The sequence below is a fragment of the Neoarius graeffei genome, chromosome 17, assembly GCF_027579695.1.
Source record: "Neoarius graeffei isolate fNeoGra1 chromosome 17, fNeoGra1.pri, whole genome shotgun sequence".
Taxonomy (NCBI): domain Eukaryota; kingdom Metazoa; phylum Chordata; class Actinopteri; order Siluriformes; family Ariidae; genus Neoarius; species Neoarius graeffei.
The window spans coordinates 24,705,223-24,719,123 of NC_083585.1; the positions used below are offsets into that span (position 1 = coordinate 24,705,223).

Sequence of the window (13,901 nt, forward strand, 5' to 3'; positions counted from 1 at the left end):
AAACAACACAAAGTTCAAATCCAATGCCGACATCACTTGCATCTACAGCTAGCTTAAACTGTTTATCAAAATCTGGAGCTAAGAGCACTGGAGAACTCTTAAGTATAGCCTTTAACTTATCAAATGACCCTTGACATTCATCAGACCAAAGAAATGTAACATTTTTTTTAAGCAACTGAGTCAAGGGCTCACTAATGCCGCTTTTCCACGACAAACGCGGCTGACTCGGGCTGAGCCGTGCCGTGCTGAGTTGGGCTGAGTCGAGCTGAGCGGGGCTATTGAAGTTGCATTTCGACTACAACCGCGCTGAACCGTGCTGGCTGGAAGTGGGTGGACACATTGGGTGGAGTTAGCGAAAGTGGGTGGACGTCACGTGATGTCGTTAAGCGGCGCAAACAGTGACATCAGTGATCTTTTAAGCGGTAGTCTCACGACCCGGATAGTAAACAATAAACATGGAGGACATGGAATCGTTAGTGTTGCTGGTCTTGGTGCTGTGGCTTGTTGTCACCGACAACGCCAACAGATACTGGCAAGAGCGTATAGATGAGGCGAGGCGCATAAGGCTTCAGAAATTCTCGTAATTCGTCTTCTTATGGGTTTGCCGTGTTTACAGATCCCAGCGTGCTCGCGGGGCGTGTGTGGGCATGTGAGGACACTCCTCCTCACCAATCAGTGCACAGGGGAGTGTCTGCTCACGCCCCCAGCCTCACTCAGCTCGGTTTGGCTCGCTTCAGCCCTACTCCAAAACTGTGCGAGTTTTGGGTGCTAAGCAGGGCTGAAGCGAGCTGAGTCGTGCTGTTCTAAGGTAGTCGAAACGCGAGCCGTGTCGGGCTGAAGTGAGCTGAAGCGAGCTGAAAAAGGGTAGTGGAAAAGGGCCATAACTGTTGAAAATTTTGAACAAAACTTCCTATAGTAACCAGCCATACCTACAAAGCGCTTCAACTGCCTCTTACAATCTGGTACTGGAAAATTTGTTATAGCACTGACCTTAGAATTGACAGATTTAACCAGTCCCTGACCAAATAAATAAATAAATAAATAAATAAATAAATAAATGTGTGTTGTTTCCAACCTGATATATTTAAATATTATGAATTCAACTGCCTTTAACTTCCATTAATAATAAGTTAATGGAATTCAAATTTCAAATCATTTTTAAAATTAATTCCGTCACTTTCCTGTTTTCTTATACAGTTAAAAAATTAGATTTTATACACACACACGCACACAAACTAAAATGGAATGAGGGCTTCAAAACAAAAATCTTTATACTTACAAAAAGGCATGTCTGCATATGGACAATGTATTACACAAAACAGACCACTCTATTTTCAACAGCAGAAATCCTTATGTTTACTTACGGTCCTGAGGTTTGTCCATAAACAGAAATAAAGAGGAAGTAGGCTAACAGAAGCCTCACATTTCTGTGGGCCTGCCTGACCCCCATCATGAAGTACATTGAAATGAAAGATATGAATGTTTCAGGACCGTTTTAAAGATATGCACTCCAAAAGAGCTCCATCTGCTGTTATCCTGTCACCAATGATTAACCAGTATTCCAGGTACATTGCAAATGCAATGTCAAAGTGCAGTGTAATGTAGTAGCTTTTACTATGTGATACCTATGAAAATAAGTAAAATATCTTTTGTTTAGTGATTCTACTGATAGTCTGTAAGACACAAACAGCAAAGTAGGCAGTGAATCATGACTCAGTAGTAGTATTCTCTGAATGTTCATGATGGGATTAAGACAAAATATCAATGACTGTAGACTTATTTCTGTGGTTGCTGAAATAAATATTCATACCTGTCTATATCTAGGAAATATAATTACATAATTTTATGTGGCAGACATTGGGAAATCAATATTTTCTTAGAAAGAAATGTGACAAAATATATGACACATTTCAGTGGAAACCTTGCATTCATGAAAGAGTGCCTAAATATTTTATAGAAATGTAGAGAACTCACAACTTAGATTTTCTTGGCAGGCAAATCTTCCTACTGAGTGTTTTATATATAGTAGGATTAAATTATAAAACTAAACTAATACAAAACACTGAAAATCTGCATGTATGAAATGGGCTTAAAACAATTTAAAAGACATGGCCTTTTAATGTGCATTCATTAATATAAATCAAATGGAAATGTAACTCAGCATGAGGGATGAGGGAGGTCTGGGAAGGCGTGAAAACCATCACAGGCCACAATACAAAGACCAGAGTCGTTGAGGGGACAGTGGAGAGGGTGAATGAGTTGAATGACTTTTTCAATCGGTTCAACCAGCCCACGTCCCCCCCCACCCTCTCCCTCACTGCAGCCATCTCTCCTTCTTCCCTCAACACACCTCCCCCCAGTCATCACAGCAGCCCCCTCCTCCCCCACCTCAACACAGACTCCTCCATGCATTACTGCAGACCAAGTCAGAGGTCAACTGAGGAAGTGTCACCCCAGGAAAGCAGCAGGCCCGGACAAGGTGTGTCCCTGACAACTGAAGACCTGTGCTGCTGAACTGGGTGAACCACTCCAACGCATCTTCAACCTTAGCCTGCAGCTGGGGAGAGTGCCCACCCTCTGGAAGACATCATGTATCGTTCCAGTTCCCAAAAAGAATCGGCCCAGCAAGGTGAACGACTTCCGACCGGTGGCACTCACTTCACATCTGATGAAGACGTTGGAGCAGCTCTTCCTCAGCCTCCTCAGACCCCAGGTACAACATGCCCAGGACTGTCTGCAGTTTGCGTACTGGGCAGGTGTCGGTGTGGAAGACGCCATCCTCTACCTGCTACACCGAGCCCACTCGCATCTGGATAAGGGAAATAGCACAGTGAGGATCCTCTTCTTGGACTTCTTGAGTGCCTTCAACACCATCCAGCCCCTATTGCTTCAGGACAAACTGAACAGGATGCAAGTGGACCCCTGCCTGGTCACCTGGATCTCCAGCTACCTCACTGACAGGCCGCAGTACGTCAGGCTGAAGGACATCACGTCTGACACTGTGATTAGCAGCACCGGAGCACCCCAGGGCACGGTGCTGGCCCCTCTTCTCTTCACCCTGTACACCGCAGAATTCTGCTACAACTCAGAGCTGTGTCACATCCAGAAGTTTGCCGATGACACAGCCATCGTTGGGTGTATCAGTGATGACAGAGAGGAGGAGTATAGGAGCCTGGTGAGGGACTTTGCTGTGTGGTGCAACAGGAACCATCTGCAGCTCAACACCTCGAAGACCAAGGAGCTGGTCACTGACTTTGGGAGGTCCAGACCAAGGTCATGACCAGTTCTGATTGAGGGAATCGAGGTGGAGGCTGTGGATTCCTACAAGTACCTCAGGCTGTGGCTGGACAGCAAGCTGGACTGGACTTGCAACACCAATCACTTATACAGGAAGGGACAGAGCAGGCTATACTTCCTTAGGAGGCTGCGGTCCTTTAACATCTGCAGGAAACTCCTGTGGATGTTCTATCAGTCTGCGGTCACCAGTGTCCTGTTTTACACCGTGGTGTGCTGGGGGGGCAGCACATCCAAGAAAGACACATCCAGGCTGGACAAACTGATCAGGCGGGCCGGCTCTGTGGTCGGCATGAAGCTGGACTCTCTGGTGACAGTGGCAGAGAAGAGGTCTATGGACAAACTATTGAACGTCATGGACGATGCCAGTCACCCTCTGCACACCGTCATCAGCAACCAGAGGAGCCTGTTCAGTGACAGAATGCTCCTTCCCAAGTGCAGGACGAACAGACTCAAAAACTCCTTTGTCCCTCACGCCATCAGACTGTACAACTCCTTCCTGGGGGGGAGGAGGGGTAACAGGAGGACAGAGGATGGGAAGGAGCAGTAGCCTAGCCTAACAATAAGCAATACCAGACAATCAGTGCGTTTACATGCACATAGAGAGAATCGAATTTCTGCCGTTGCTCGACTGAAATTGAAGTTCAAAATGCCATGTATATACCTTAATTCGGCTGAAATTGAACCGTACTTGATTTCTCGGAATCGAGCTACACGACCTAGATTATGCGATTTCTGCCGAGCTACTTAGTGCATGTATACCCTATTGAGCTACGTATTCGAGCTACTTACTTCAGCACTGTCCCTTCCGGAAGTGATGAGTGACGAGACCACAAGCGGTAAACACAACAGCCTCGGTCGGCATGACAACGGCATGAATCTTTTCTTTTTGTGGCATTGTTTGCACTGTTAAAATTTAGCTCACTTACTGTATCACCAAATACATCTGTACAGCTGTTGCATAGCTGTGAATTGTGTACATAAACAAGTCATTGTACTTGTGTGTGTGTGTATATATATGTCCAACATCTGAAGAATGTCAATAAAAACAAAACAATTGAACTTTTTTGTGTGTTTATTAAGACATAAGTTAAATTGTAAGCAAAAATATATATTTTTTGTAAGCAAAAAATGGACTTTAGAAAAATATACAATTGTACAAAATAAGTTGTCTTAAACAGTGGTCTGCGCAGGACAGTTTGTAGCCATACAGTCTGTTAGAGCAAGCCTAACAGCTTGAGCACGGAACTTGTGAACACGGAACTGCCAGTGTTGCCAGATTGGGCGGTTTTAAGTGCATTTTGGCGGATTTGAACATGTTTTGGGCTGGAAAACGTCAGCAGTATCTGGCAACACTGCAATAACTTTGTTTATACTCTTGAATAGCTCTTCTTCATGACGACAACCGGAAGTGTACCAACATGATGGGGCGTGTAGCGCCACCTGTAGCTCGGGTGCACAATGTACCTCACACAGCTCGATTTCCTTGTGTGCATGTAGGATTGGATTTCTCTGGCACCCCTGCTGGGACCCTTAGCTCGATTACCGACAGTAGCTCGATTTGGATGTGCATGTAAACGTACTGAATGTCCAATATAAAGTGCAATATCTCTCCTACCGTGCACCCCCTTCTCCCTACCTTTTTTCTTCTTCCCCCTCCTTTCCCCCCCTCCCCCTTCCTCTCTTCCCCATATCTTATTCTTTTTATATATTTGTATTTGTAAATACTTAATTTATTTTATCGAGAAGTTTTCTCTATTTCTTTTCTCTGTTTACCTGTAATGATGCTGCTGGAATCTTAATTTCCCTGAGGGAACCCACCCAAAGGGATCAATAAAGTTTTATCTAATCTAATCTAATCTAATCTAATCTAATCTAATCTAATCTAATCTAATCTAATCTAATCTAATCTAACTCTGTGGTGTGAACGATAGCATATCAGCAGTGTTTTGGTTTAAATCTATTTTGGTTTAAAATATGTTCAGACTTTTTTCAGTTAGTCAGTATATTATAGACTGTTTAGTTACAGGAACCGTACAGCCACATTATGTAAACTCTTTCTCGTGTACAAACATCTCACCCACACAGATACGAGCCTTGACCTTTAGATATTTTATTTAAATAAAAACCTGCTGTGTGGTTATTTTTTGAAACACCGTTGAGGTCAAAACATAAAGTATATACTTGCAAATATTAAACTAGGGGCCTATAATTTTAGATATGTGGCAAAAGTAATTCTAACTGCAACCTGTAAATTAGAAAAATGAGTTAAGCACATAAACTAATACTTAAAAAGGTTATTCTCCTGTGGGTTTATTTTTATATGATTTTGTTGTAGCATTTGAACAAACTAAATGTTCTATTTCCAAACTTCCAGATAAACTAACTTTTATAAGGCTTTATCTGCCAACTTATCATCATCCAGAATGAAAATAGGATAAATACATCAGTAGCCTGGAGCAATCAGTATCAATCTTCTTGTATGTCACCCATAGTTGACTGTTTACTGCAGATTTGTTAGATTTCAAAACCTAACATTGTGACTATCATCACATAACTGACATTAGTATGTTACATACTATGTAAACTGAACATTCTGAGTGTAACCAGGTATTGTAAAAAAAAATGTGGCTGTACAGATGCACAGAATTATTTATTATATATTCTAATGTTTTTTGTTTTTAGAAATCAATGAGAACCAAATTTTATTTTTCTTGTATAACTTATTTTTATTTTATTACTTATACAATGTATTATTTGCTGGCAGATGCCAAGGCAAGAATAGACTTGTTGTTTTGGTAAAATATGTTTATATTCAATGCAGTTTTCTCCCCAGGATTAAAATAAAGTCCTAACTGTTGGTTGTCCGTGTGGTCTGCCAAAGGTGCGTGGGGGGAGGATACAAGAGGGGGGGTTCCCCCCTCTCTTTGGGGGGGTCTGGGGGTCCTCCCCTGGAAAATTTATTAAAAAGGCAGCCCATTTGGTGGCATCTGATGACTTTTAGGAGCATTTAATGGTGGTACTGAGACCGTCACTTTTTATTGTTAACATGGTTCAGCGAGTATCAGAGCAAAGAAATAGTGTGTCGGAAAATTTAAAGCGTGTCGGCATGAAATTAAAGCGTGTTGACTCCGACACGCAAAAGTGCTCTGGGGAGAACACTATAATATTTAATTTCACCCATTTTAATATTTAATTTCCTGTCTGTGTGCGCATGTGTGTTAGCATGTTCTCTTCATGCCTGTGTGGGCTTTCTATAGGTGCTCTGGTTTCCTTCTCCAGTCCAAAGACACTTGGATAAGGTCAACTGGCTACTCTATTAATTTATTAATCATTCTAGCTAAACCTGACAGTTTTCCCAGTTTTCACTTAGTACATAGACATGTTGGACTTTTAACTGGATCAATGTGCTGATGATGTAATAAAGATCTCAGCAGTCAGCCAAATATACTCAGACTGATGGACTCTAATTTTGTTTTATTTTAAAGATAAGGAAAATTGCAATCCATCCATTATCTGTAGCTGCTTATCCTGTCTTCCAGGGTCGCAGGCAAGCTGGAGCAAATCAAAGCTTTTAAATGATCATTTCCGTTATTGAGAAAATTATAGGTTCTGTAACACCAATTGTCCATGTGAAAAAGTAATCACCCCCTTAAAATGATTAGCTGATTATGCCATCTTTGCCACAACAACTACAACCAAACCCTTTCAGTAAGTGGTGACCAGTCATTCACATTACTGTGGAGGAATTTTGGCTAAATGTTCTTTGCAGAATTGCTATATTTTAGCCATGTTGGCTTCCAATGTGACTAAATTGGCCCTGGCTCAAGCCAGCATTTAAAAATTCATAAGTCAAGTCAAGTTTATTTGTATAGCTCTTTTAACAATAAACATTGTCGCAAAGCAGCTTTACAGAATTTGAACGACTTAAAACATGAGCTAATTTTATCCCTAATCTATCCCCAATGAGCAAGCCTGTGGCGACGGTGGCAAGGAAAAACTCCCTCAGACGACATGAGGAAAAAACCTCAAGAGGAACCAGACTCAATCCACATTTGGGCAACAACAGACAGCATGACAATAACATTAACAGTTTTAACATGATGGTTTTGTTGATGTTGTAACTCTTCATTGATGGAAACTTGAGTGCAAAACTGTTCATGACAACTGCAGTCCTAAAATTAACAAGTCAACTGTAGTCCTCAGCCATAAAAGCATTACTGTAATACCCTGTCCACACTAGGGATTTTGTACCGATACGATACTACTTTCGTACCCCAACACCTGTCCACACTAGCAACTATACCTGTACTGTAGCGGTATAACTGTAGCGGTACGAAACCCACAAATGTATAGGTTTCGTACCGGTACAGTATCGGTACTGTAGCGCTTCGCTGTAGTGTGGACAGATGAAGCGGTTCTGTATCGATACAAATATAATGCGCATGCGCAAAGTCACACACCTCAATCGATGTCTTCGCTGAATAAAATAGTGAAGAACGGAGATTCGTTTTCTTTGTTTCTTTCTCAACTGCCTCGCGCATTTTATATGATTCGACTGAATAAATGACCACCAGAAATCCAGACTGTACATTGACAACAAAAAGCACACACACGTTGTTTCATCCGCCATATTCTCTGAAGGAAGTTACTCGGTAACCACGGAAACATTTCGCGCATGCGCATTTCAACTACCTTGAAAGAAGACCACAAACATTTCTTGCTAGTGTGGACAGATGCACTAAACTGTACCGGTATACTTTGTATTGATACAGTTATACCACTATCGTACCGGTATATATGTGAACACAGCTTAAGAGTCCAGAGCGTCCTCCAGGTGTAACTTTCAACTGTCCTCATAACTCGGCCACCCAAAGTCATAGCCCTGCCAAACTTTGTAGGCACATTCCTCTCCACAAGCCCTTTCAAACAAGTCCAGGCACAGCTCAATCCAATGTCAGGAGCAAGAATGGCTCACGGAAAACTTTAGCATGATCCTTGCTCCAGCTGCTTTTGTGTGGGGGTTCAAAAATTCATACCGTGGCCACTAAAGGTCTTAGCCCCATCATAATTTACAGGCACCTCCTCTCCCCAAGTAGCACACTAAATAAGACAATAATAATACACTCCATATTGTGTTTATTGCACAATGCATTGGAACTAGTGTTTTAGGGTTGACAGTACCTGATTGATCCAGTTAGTTGATTAAGAGTTCAGTTTACATGAAACTTTGCAGTACAGCATTATGTTAAGTGTCAAACTGCCAATCAATGGTTATGTTGTTATTATTATGTGGATTTTTTTCATTCATAATATGAATGACAATAATAGTCATATGCTTTTTAGGATGTAGATTTATATTTTAATAGAATTTTTATTTTCTTCTATTTTCTAAGTTCTAGTCCAGCAGATTTTAGTCTGAATGCGAAATGATATTACCATGTTGTTAGGTTGCAGGCACTTATGGATGTATGTGCAGGGGAGAGCAGGGAACGCAGACAGGCTAACAAATCCAAAATGCTAGACGAAATTGAAGTTAAGGGACAGACGGGGGTCGATCGATCGGCAGACAGAGTAATAAGGGCTAGACTAAAGAGTAATGAGAAGGAGACAACCACGAGGATCGAGAACACGATAAGGCAGGCAGAATAACAAAGCTTGGTATGACAGGTAAGACACTGAACGATACTTTGCATCAAGCGAGTGTGGGAGAGGTGTTTATATAGTGTGGGCTGATTAACCAGGAAATGAGTGGCAGGTGTAATTACTAGACAGGTGATAGAGGGTGCTGTGGTTCTTGGCTGTTGTAGTTCAGATTGGCCATGTTTGTAGTCCGACTGGAAGTGGCACTCTCTATCGCGTTACTGACAGATCCCCCCCCCCCGGGTGAAATTCTTGAGTAAGGAGAGGGTCTAGGATGTCCTTAGCTCCCACCCAGCTTCGTTCCTCTGGTCCATAGTGTTATGTATGTACCGTGATTATCTATTAGTAATACTTACCTCCAGAGGACAGACTGCCACGAGCGCATAAGGGAATCTTCCTGTGTAACCATAGCGACGTTCAATAATAAAGAAGTAACTGAATCAGCTGTAAGACGTTGTCCTCCGTGCTCTGTGTTTATCAAGTAATAATGATTACTATGAAACCTTAAGGGAGCAACATAACATAAATTGGCGACGAGTCGTGTAGTCCGGAAGACTTTCCATGAACTGTCATTGAATGACAAGTCAGTTTTTGTGAGTTTTGGACTTAAAGAACGCACGCAAAGTGGTTAGCTAATGTGCTAACGGCACCAACTGTCATCCGAGGAGGAACAGTGAGTGATTCAACAAGTGTTTCAACAAGTGTCTCAAGTGTTTCAACTGTGTAAACAATTCCAGAAAGAAGTAAAATGGCTGGAATAATTGGACATATGGACATTTTTGACGAGTCTGGTGAGCAATGGGCAACTTACATTGAACGTTTTGAACACTACGTTTTGGCCAATGACATTACTGTTGCTAAGAAACTGCCAGTGCTGTTTAGCGTAATGGGACCAAAAACGTATGGACTGCTTCGGAGTTTGGTAGCTCCCGTGACACCCGGTGAAAAGTCGTACGAAGATATTGTGACTGTGCTAAAAGACCACTTCACTCCGAAACCGCTTGTTATAGCTGAACGGTTTAGATTTCACAAGCGAAATCAGGGGGAGGGGGAGACAATAGCGCAGTACGTAGCAGTGCTAAAAAGACTGTCAGAACACTGCGAATTCGGGGCTTATTTGGAAGACGCACTAAGGGACAGATTCGTGTGTGGGCTGAAATGCGAAGCTGTACAGAAGCGCCTATTGACAGAGGATAAGCTCACGTTTAAAAGGGCAGTGGAAGTGGCAGTGTCAGCCGAGACAGCAGCACACGACGTACAGCAGTTGAGCAGCTCCCTGAAAGTGAATGCGGTGTTCTCCCAAAGTGAGAAATGTCGCCGCTGTGGGAAAGCAAATCACAATGATGACAACTGCTGGTATAAAGACCGCGAATGTCACCAGTGCGGGAGGAAGGGCCACACGAAATTAATGTGCAGAAGTAGTAAATCAAAAAGTAACAACGAGAGAGAATACAAACAGAAAGGGGGAAAGCATGAACAGAAAAACAGTAACAGACGCAGTGGGAAAGATAAAAAGAAAAGGATACATCACGTCGAGGCGAATGAAAGTGATAGTGAGGGAACAGGATCAGGCAGTGACAGTGACTTGGGACTGTATGCAGTGTCACAGAAGGGCAAATACTCACGCATAACAGTAAAACCAAAAGTCAATGGGAAGAGAATGGAGATGGAGTTGGATACAGGGGCAGCTGTGTCACTCATTCCATACGAACTGTACCAAAGAAAACTGCATAAATTCCCTCTGCAACCCACTGGTATTGTCCTTAGGACATACACAGGAGAGCCATTGGCACCTGAAGGCGTAATTACAGTGCAAGTAGAATTGAATAGGCAACATGCTGACTTGCCACTGTATGTGGTGAAGGTGGATGCACCACCATTGTTTGGCAGGGAGTGGCTGAGAGCCATCAAATTGAACTGGCGAGATTTAAAGACTGTACATGCAATTGAGCACAGAGAGACAGACAGTTTAGAGGCAGTGTTAAAGAGACACTCCGCTGTTTTCTCTGACAAATTAGGCACCATGAGAGGAGTGAAAGCCAGGCTCACTCTCAAACCAGACAGCACACCCAAATTCTGCCCACCACGCAATGTGCCCTATGCTCTCCGACCGCGAGTAGAAGCCGAGCTGAAACGCCTCACTGAGCTAGGCGTCATCTCACCAGTGTCGCACAGTGACTGGGCAACACCAGTGGTGCCCGTAAACAAAAAGGATGGCACCGTGAGACTTTGTCGGGATTTCAAAGTCACCCTTAACTCAGCTCTGTGCGTTGACAAGTACCCAATACCACGCATCGAGGACTTGTTCGCTTCTCTCGCTGGAGGTCAACACTTCAGTAAGCTAGATCTATCTAACGCCTACCTACAGATGGAAGTAGAAGAGAGCTCCAAGAAGCTACTTACCATCTCAACGCAGAAGGGACTCTTCTGCTTCAACCGTCTGCCGTTTGGTGTAGCGTCATCGCCCGCCTTGTTCCAGAAGGCAATGGACCAGGTGCTCCTCGGCCTTCCACACACTCACTGCTACCTGGATGACATCCTTGTCAGTGGTCCTGATAAGCAGACACACCTGAACACCCTGGATGCTGTCCTGCGCAGGCTAGAGGAGTACGGCCTGCACCTGAAGAAGGAGAAATGTCTCTTCTTCCAGGAGTCCGTGGAATACCTGGGCCACATCATCGACGCTGCTGGGCTTCACAAGTCACCGGAGAAGGTACGTGCCATCATAGAAGCACCAGCACCAGCCGACATAAGTCAGCTCAGATCTTTCTTAGGAATGCTGAACTACTATGGACGCTTTATCCCTGACCTGAGCACAGTTTTACAACCGCTGAATGAGCTACTTAACAAAGAGAAAAAGTGGCAGTGGACATCAGCCTGTGCGTCAGCGTTTCAGCAAGCAAAGACACTTTTAACATCGCAAGAGGTGCTCACTCATTACAACCCTGAGCTGCCTCTCCGTCTTGCTTGTGATGCTTCACCCTATGGGGTCGGAGCTGTGCTCTCCCACGTCATGCCGGATGGCAAAGAAAGACCAATTGCTTATGCATCGAGGACCCTGAGTAAAGCTGAGCGTAACTATGCTCAGATTGAAAGGGAAGCTTTAGGCATAGTGTTTGGCATACGGAAATTCCACCAGTACCTGTATGGCAACACATTCACTCTGCTTACTGACCATCGCCCACTAACCACCATCCTCAGTCCAGTGAAAAGTACACCATCAATGGCCGCAGCTCGCATGCAACGTTGGGCCCTCCTGCTTTCTGCTCACAACTACACCATCGAGTACAGGAAAGGTGCCCTACATGCCAACGCTGATGGACTGTCAAGGCTACCACTCCCTCATGCTCACAGTGAGAAGCCAGGAGCAGTAGACGTGTTCTACACATCACAGCTAGAGACATTACCCGTCAGCAGCACTGTGATCAAGCGCCACACCATGTCTGATTCCACCCTGTCTCGTGTCTTGGAAATGGTCACCACTGGACATTTTCCAGCAGCCAAGAACACAGGTGATGAGCTGTCACCCTATCACCACCGACGGCGTGATCTAACTGTGCAGCACAGATGCCTCATGTGGGGTTTGAGAGTGATTGTGCCACCCAAGCTGCGCCCCCGTGTGCTGGAAGAGCTACACGCAGCACACCCAGGTGTAGTAAGGATGAAGAGCTTAGCTCGCAGCTACGTCTGGTGGCCTGGCATTGACTCCGACATCGAGCACAAAGCTAAGTCATGCCACACTTGTCAACGAGTGCAGAAAGACCCTGCTCAAGCACCCTTACACCCGTGGATGTGGCCAACCAGGCCCTGGGAACGCATACATGTGGACTTTGCTGGCCCATTTGAAGGACACATGTACCTTGTCATCGTAGATGCACACTCCAAATGGCCAGAGGTACACATCATGGACAGCACTACATCCTCCAAAACCATCACAGTGCTTAGGGGACTCTTTAGTCGCTATGGCATTCCTCACAACCTTGTCAGCGACAATGGCCCCCAGTTCTGCTCTGAAGATTTCAGCACGTTCCTGAAAGCCAATGGAGTCAAGCACATTCGATCAGCACCGTACCATCCTGCTTCCAATGGCCTGGCAGAGCGCTTCGTGCAAACATTCAAGCACGCCCTGAAATCTTCCAGAGGAACTGCTCCAGTGCAACAGCGTCTTGACACGTTCCTCCTGACCTACCGCAACACGCCGCATGCAACAACAAAGGAATCCCCAGCCATGCTGTTCATCGGACGCAAGCTGCGTTCAAGCTGCGTTCTCGACTGGATTTCCTGAAGCCAAGTGTTGCTGAAGCTGTGCACCAGTCACAAGATGCACAGCTACAGCGACGTCTGCTGCACTCAAAAGAGAGACAGTTTGACGTTGGCGAGCCAGTGCTCGTGCGTGATTATAGGAGGGGGGAGGATAAGTGGACACCAGCTGTCGTGATTCAGAAGACCGGACCAGTCTCCTACAAGGTGAATGTAGGAACACAAGGCGTCTGGAAACGCCATGTTGACCAGATGCTGGCTCGGCCCGAGTCAGACACACAAGGGACTGCAGGAAACCTTCCTGTGAGTCCTCCCTTGTCACTACCTCTGACCACCACTGCAGGTAACACACTTAACACAAGTACACCTCAAGAGATGGAGGATACTGATATCATTCCACCCACACTATTCCAATCACCCACACCACACAGATCACCCAAAACACTCATTGCACCACAGTCCACTGAAACAATGCACACACCTTTTACAGAGACAGAGACTGTGCAACGTTCTCCTACAACACAACCAGAATGTACAGAGACAGAGACTGTTCGACGTTATCCTGTGAGGATCACACGCCCGCCAGCACGTTACGGTGTGCAGTAAAAAAAAAAAAAAGAAAGAAAGAATCCTACAAAAAAAAAAAAAAAAGAATCTTACAAAAAAAAAATGTTGACATTGCTGAATGTTGTAAAAAAAAAAAG

At 44.3% G+C, this 13,901-nt stretch overlaps 1 protein-coding gene across 1 annotated transcript; it reads left to right on the forward strand.

Moving 5' to 3' along the window:
• Positions 1-9,823: 9,823 nt before the first annotated feature.
• LOC132901132 (uncharacterized protein K02A2.6-like) lies at positions 9,824-13,222 on the forward strand. Its single transcript, XM_060943487.1, has one exon. The coding sequence runs from the start codon at positions 9,824-9,826 to the stop codon at positions 13,220-13,222; it is 3,399 nt and encodes a 1,132-aa protein (XP_060799470.1).
• The last annotated feature ends 679 nt before the right edge of the window (positions 13,223-13,901 follow it).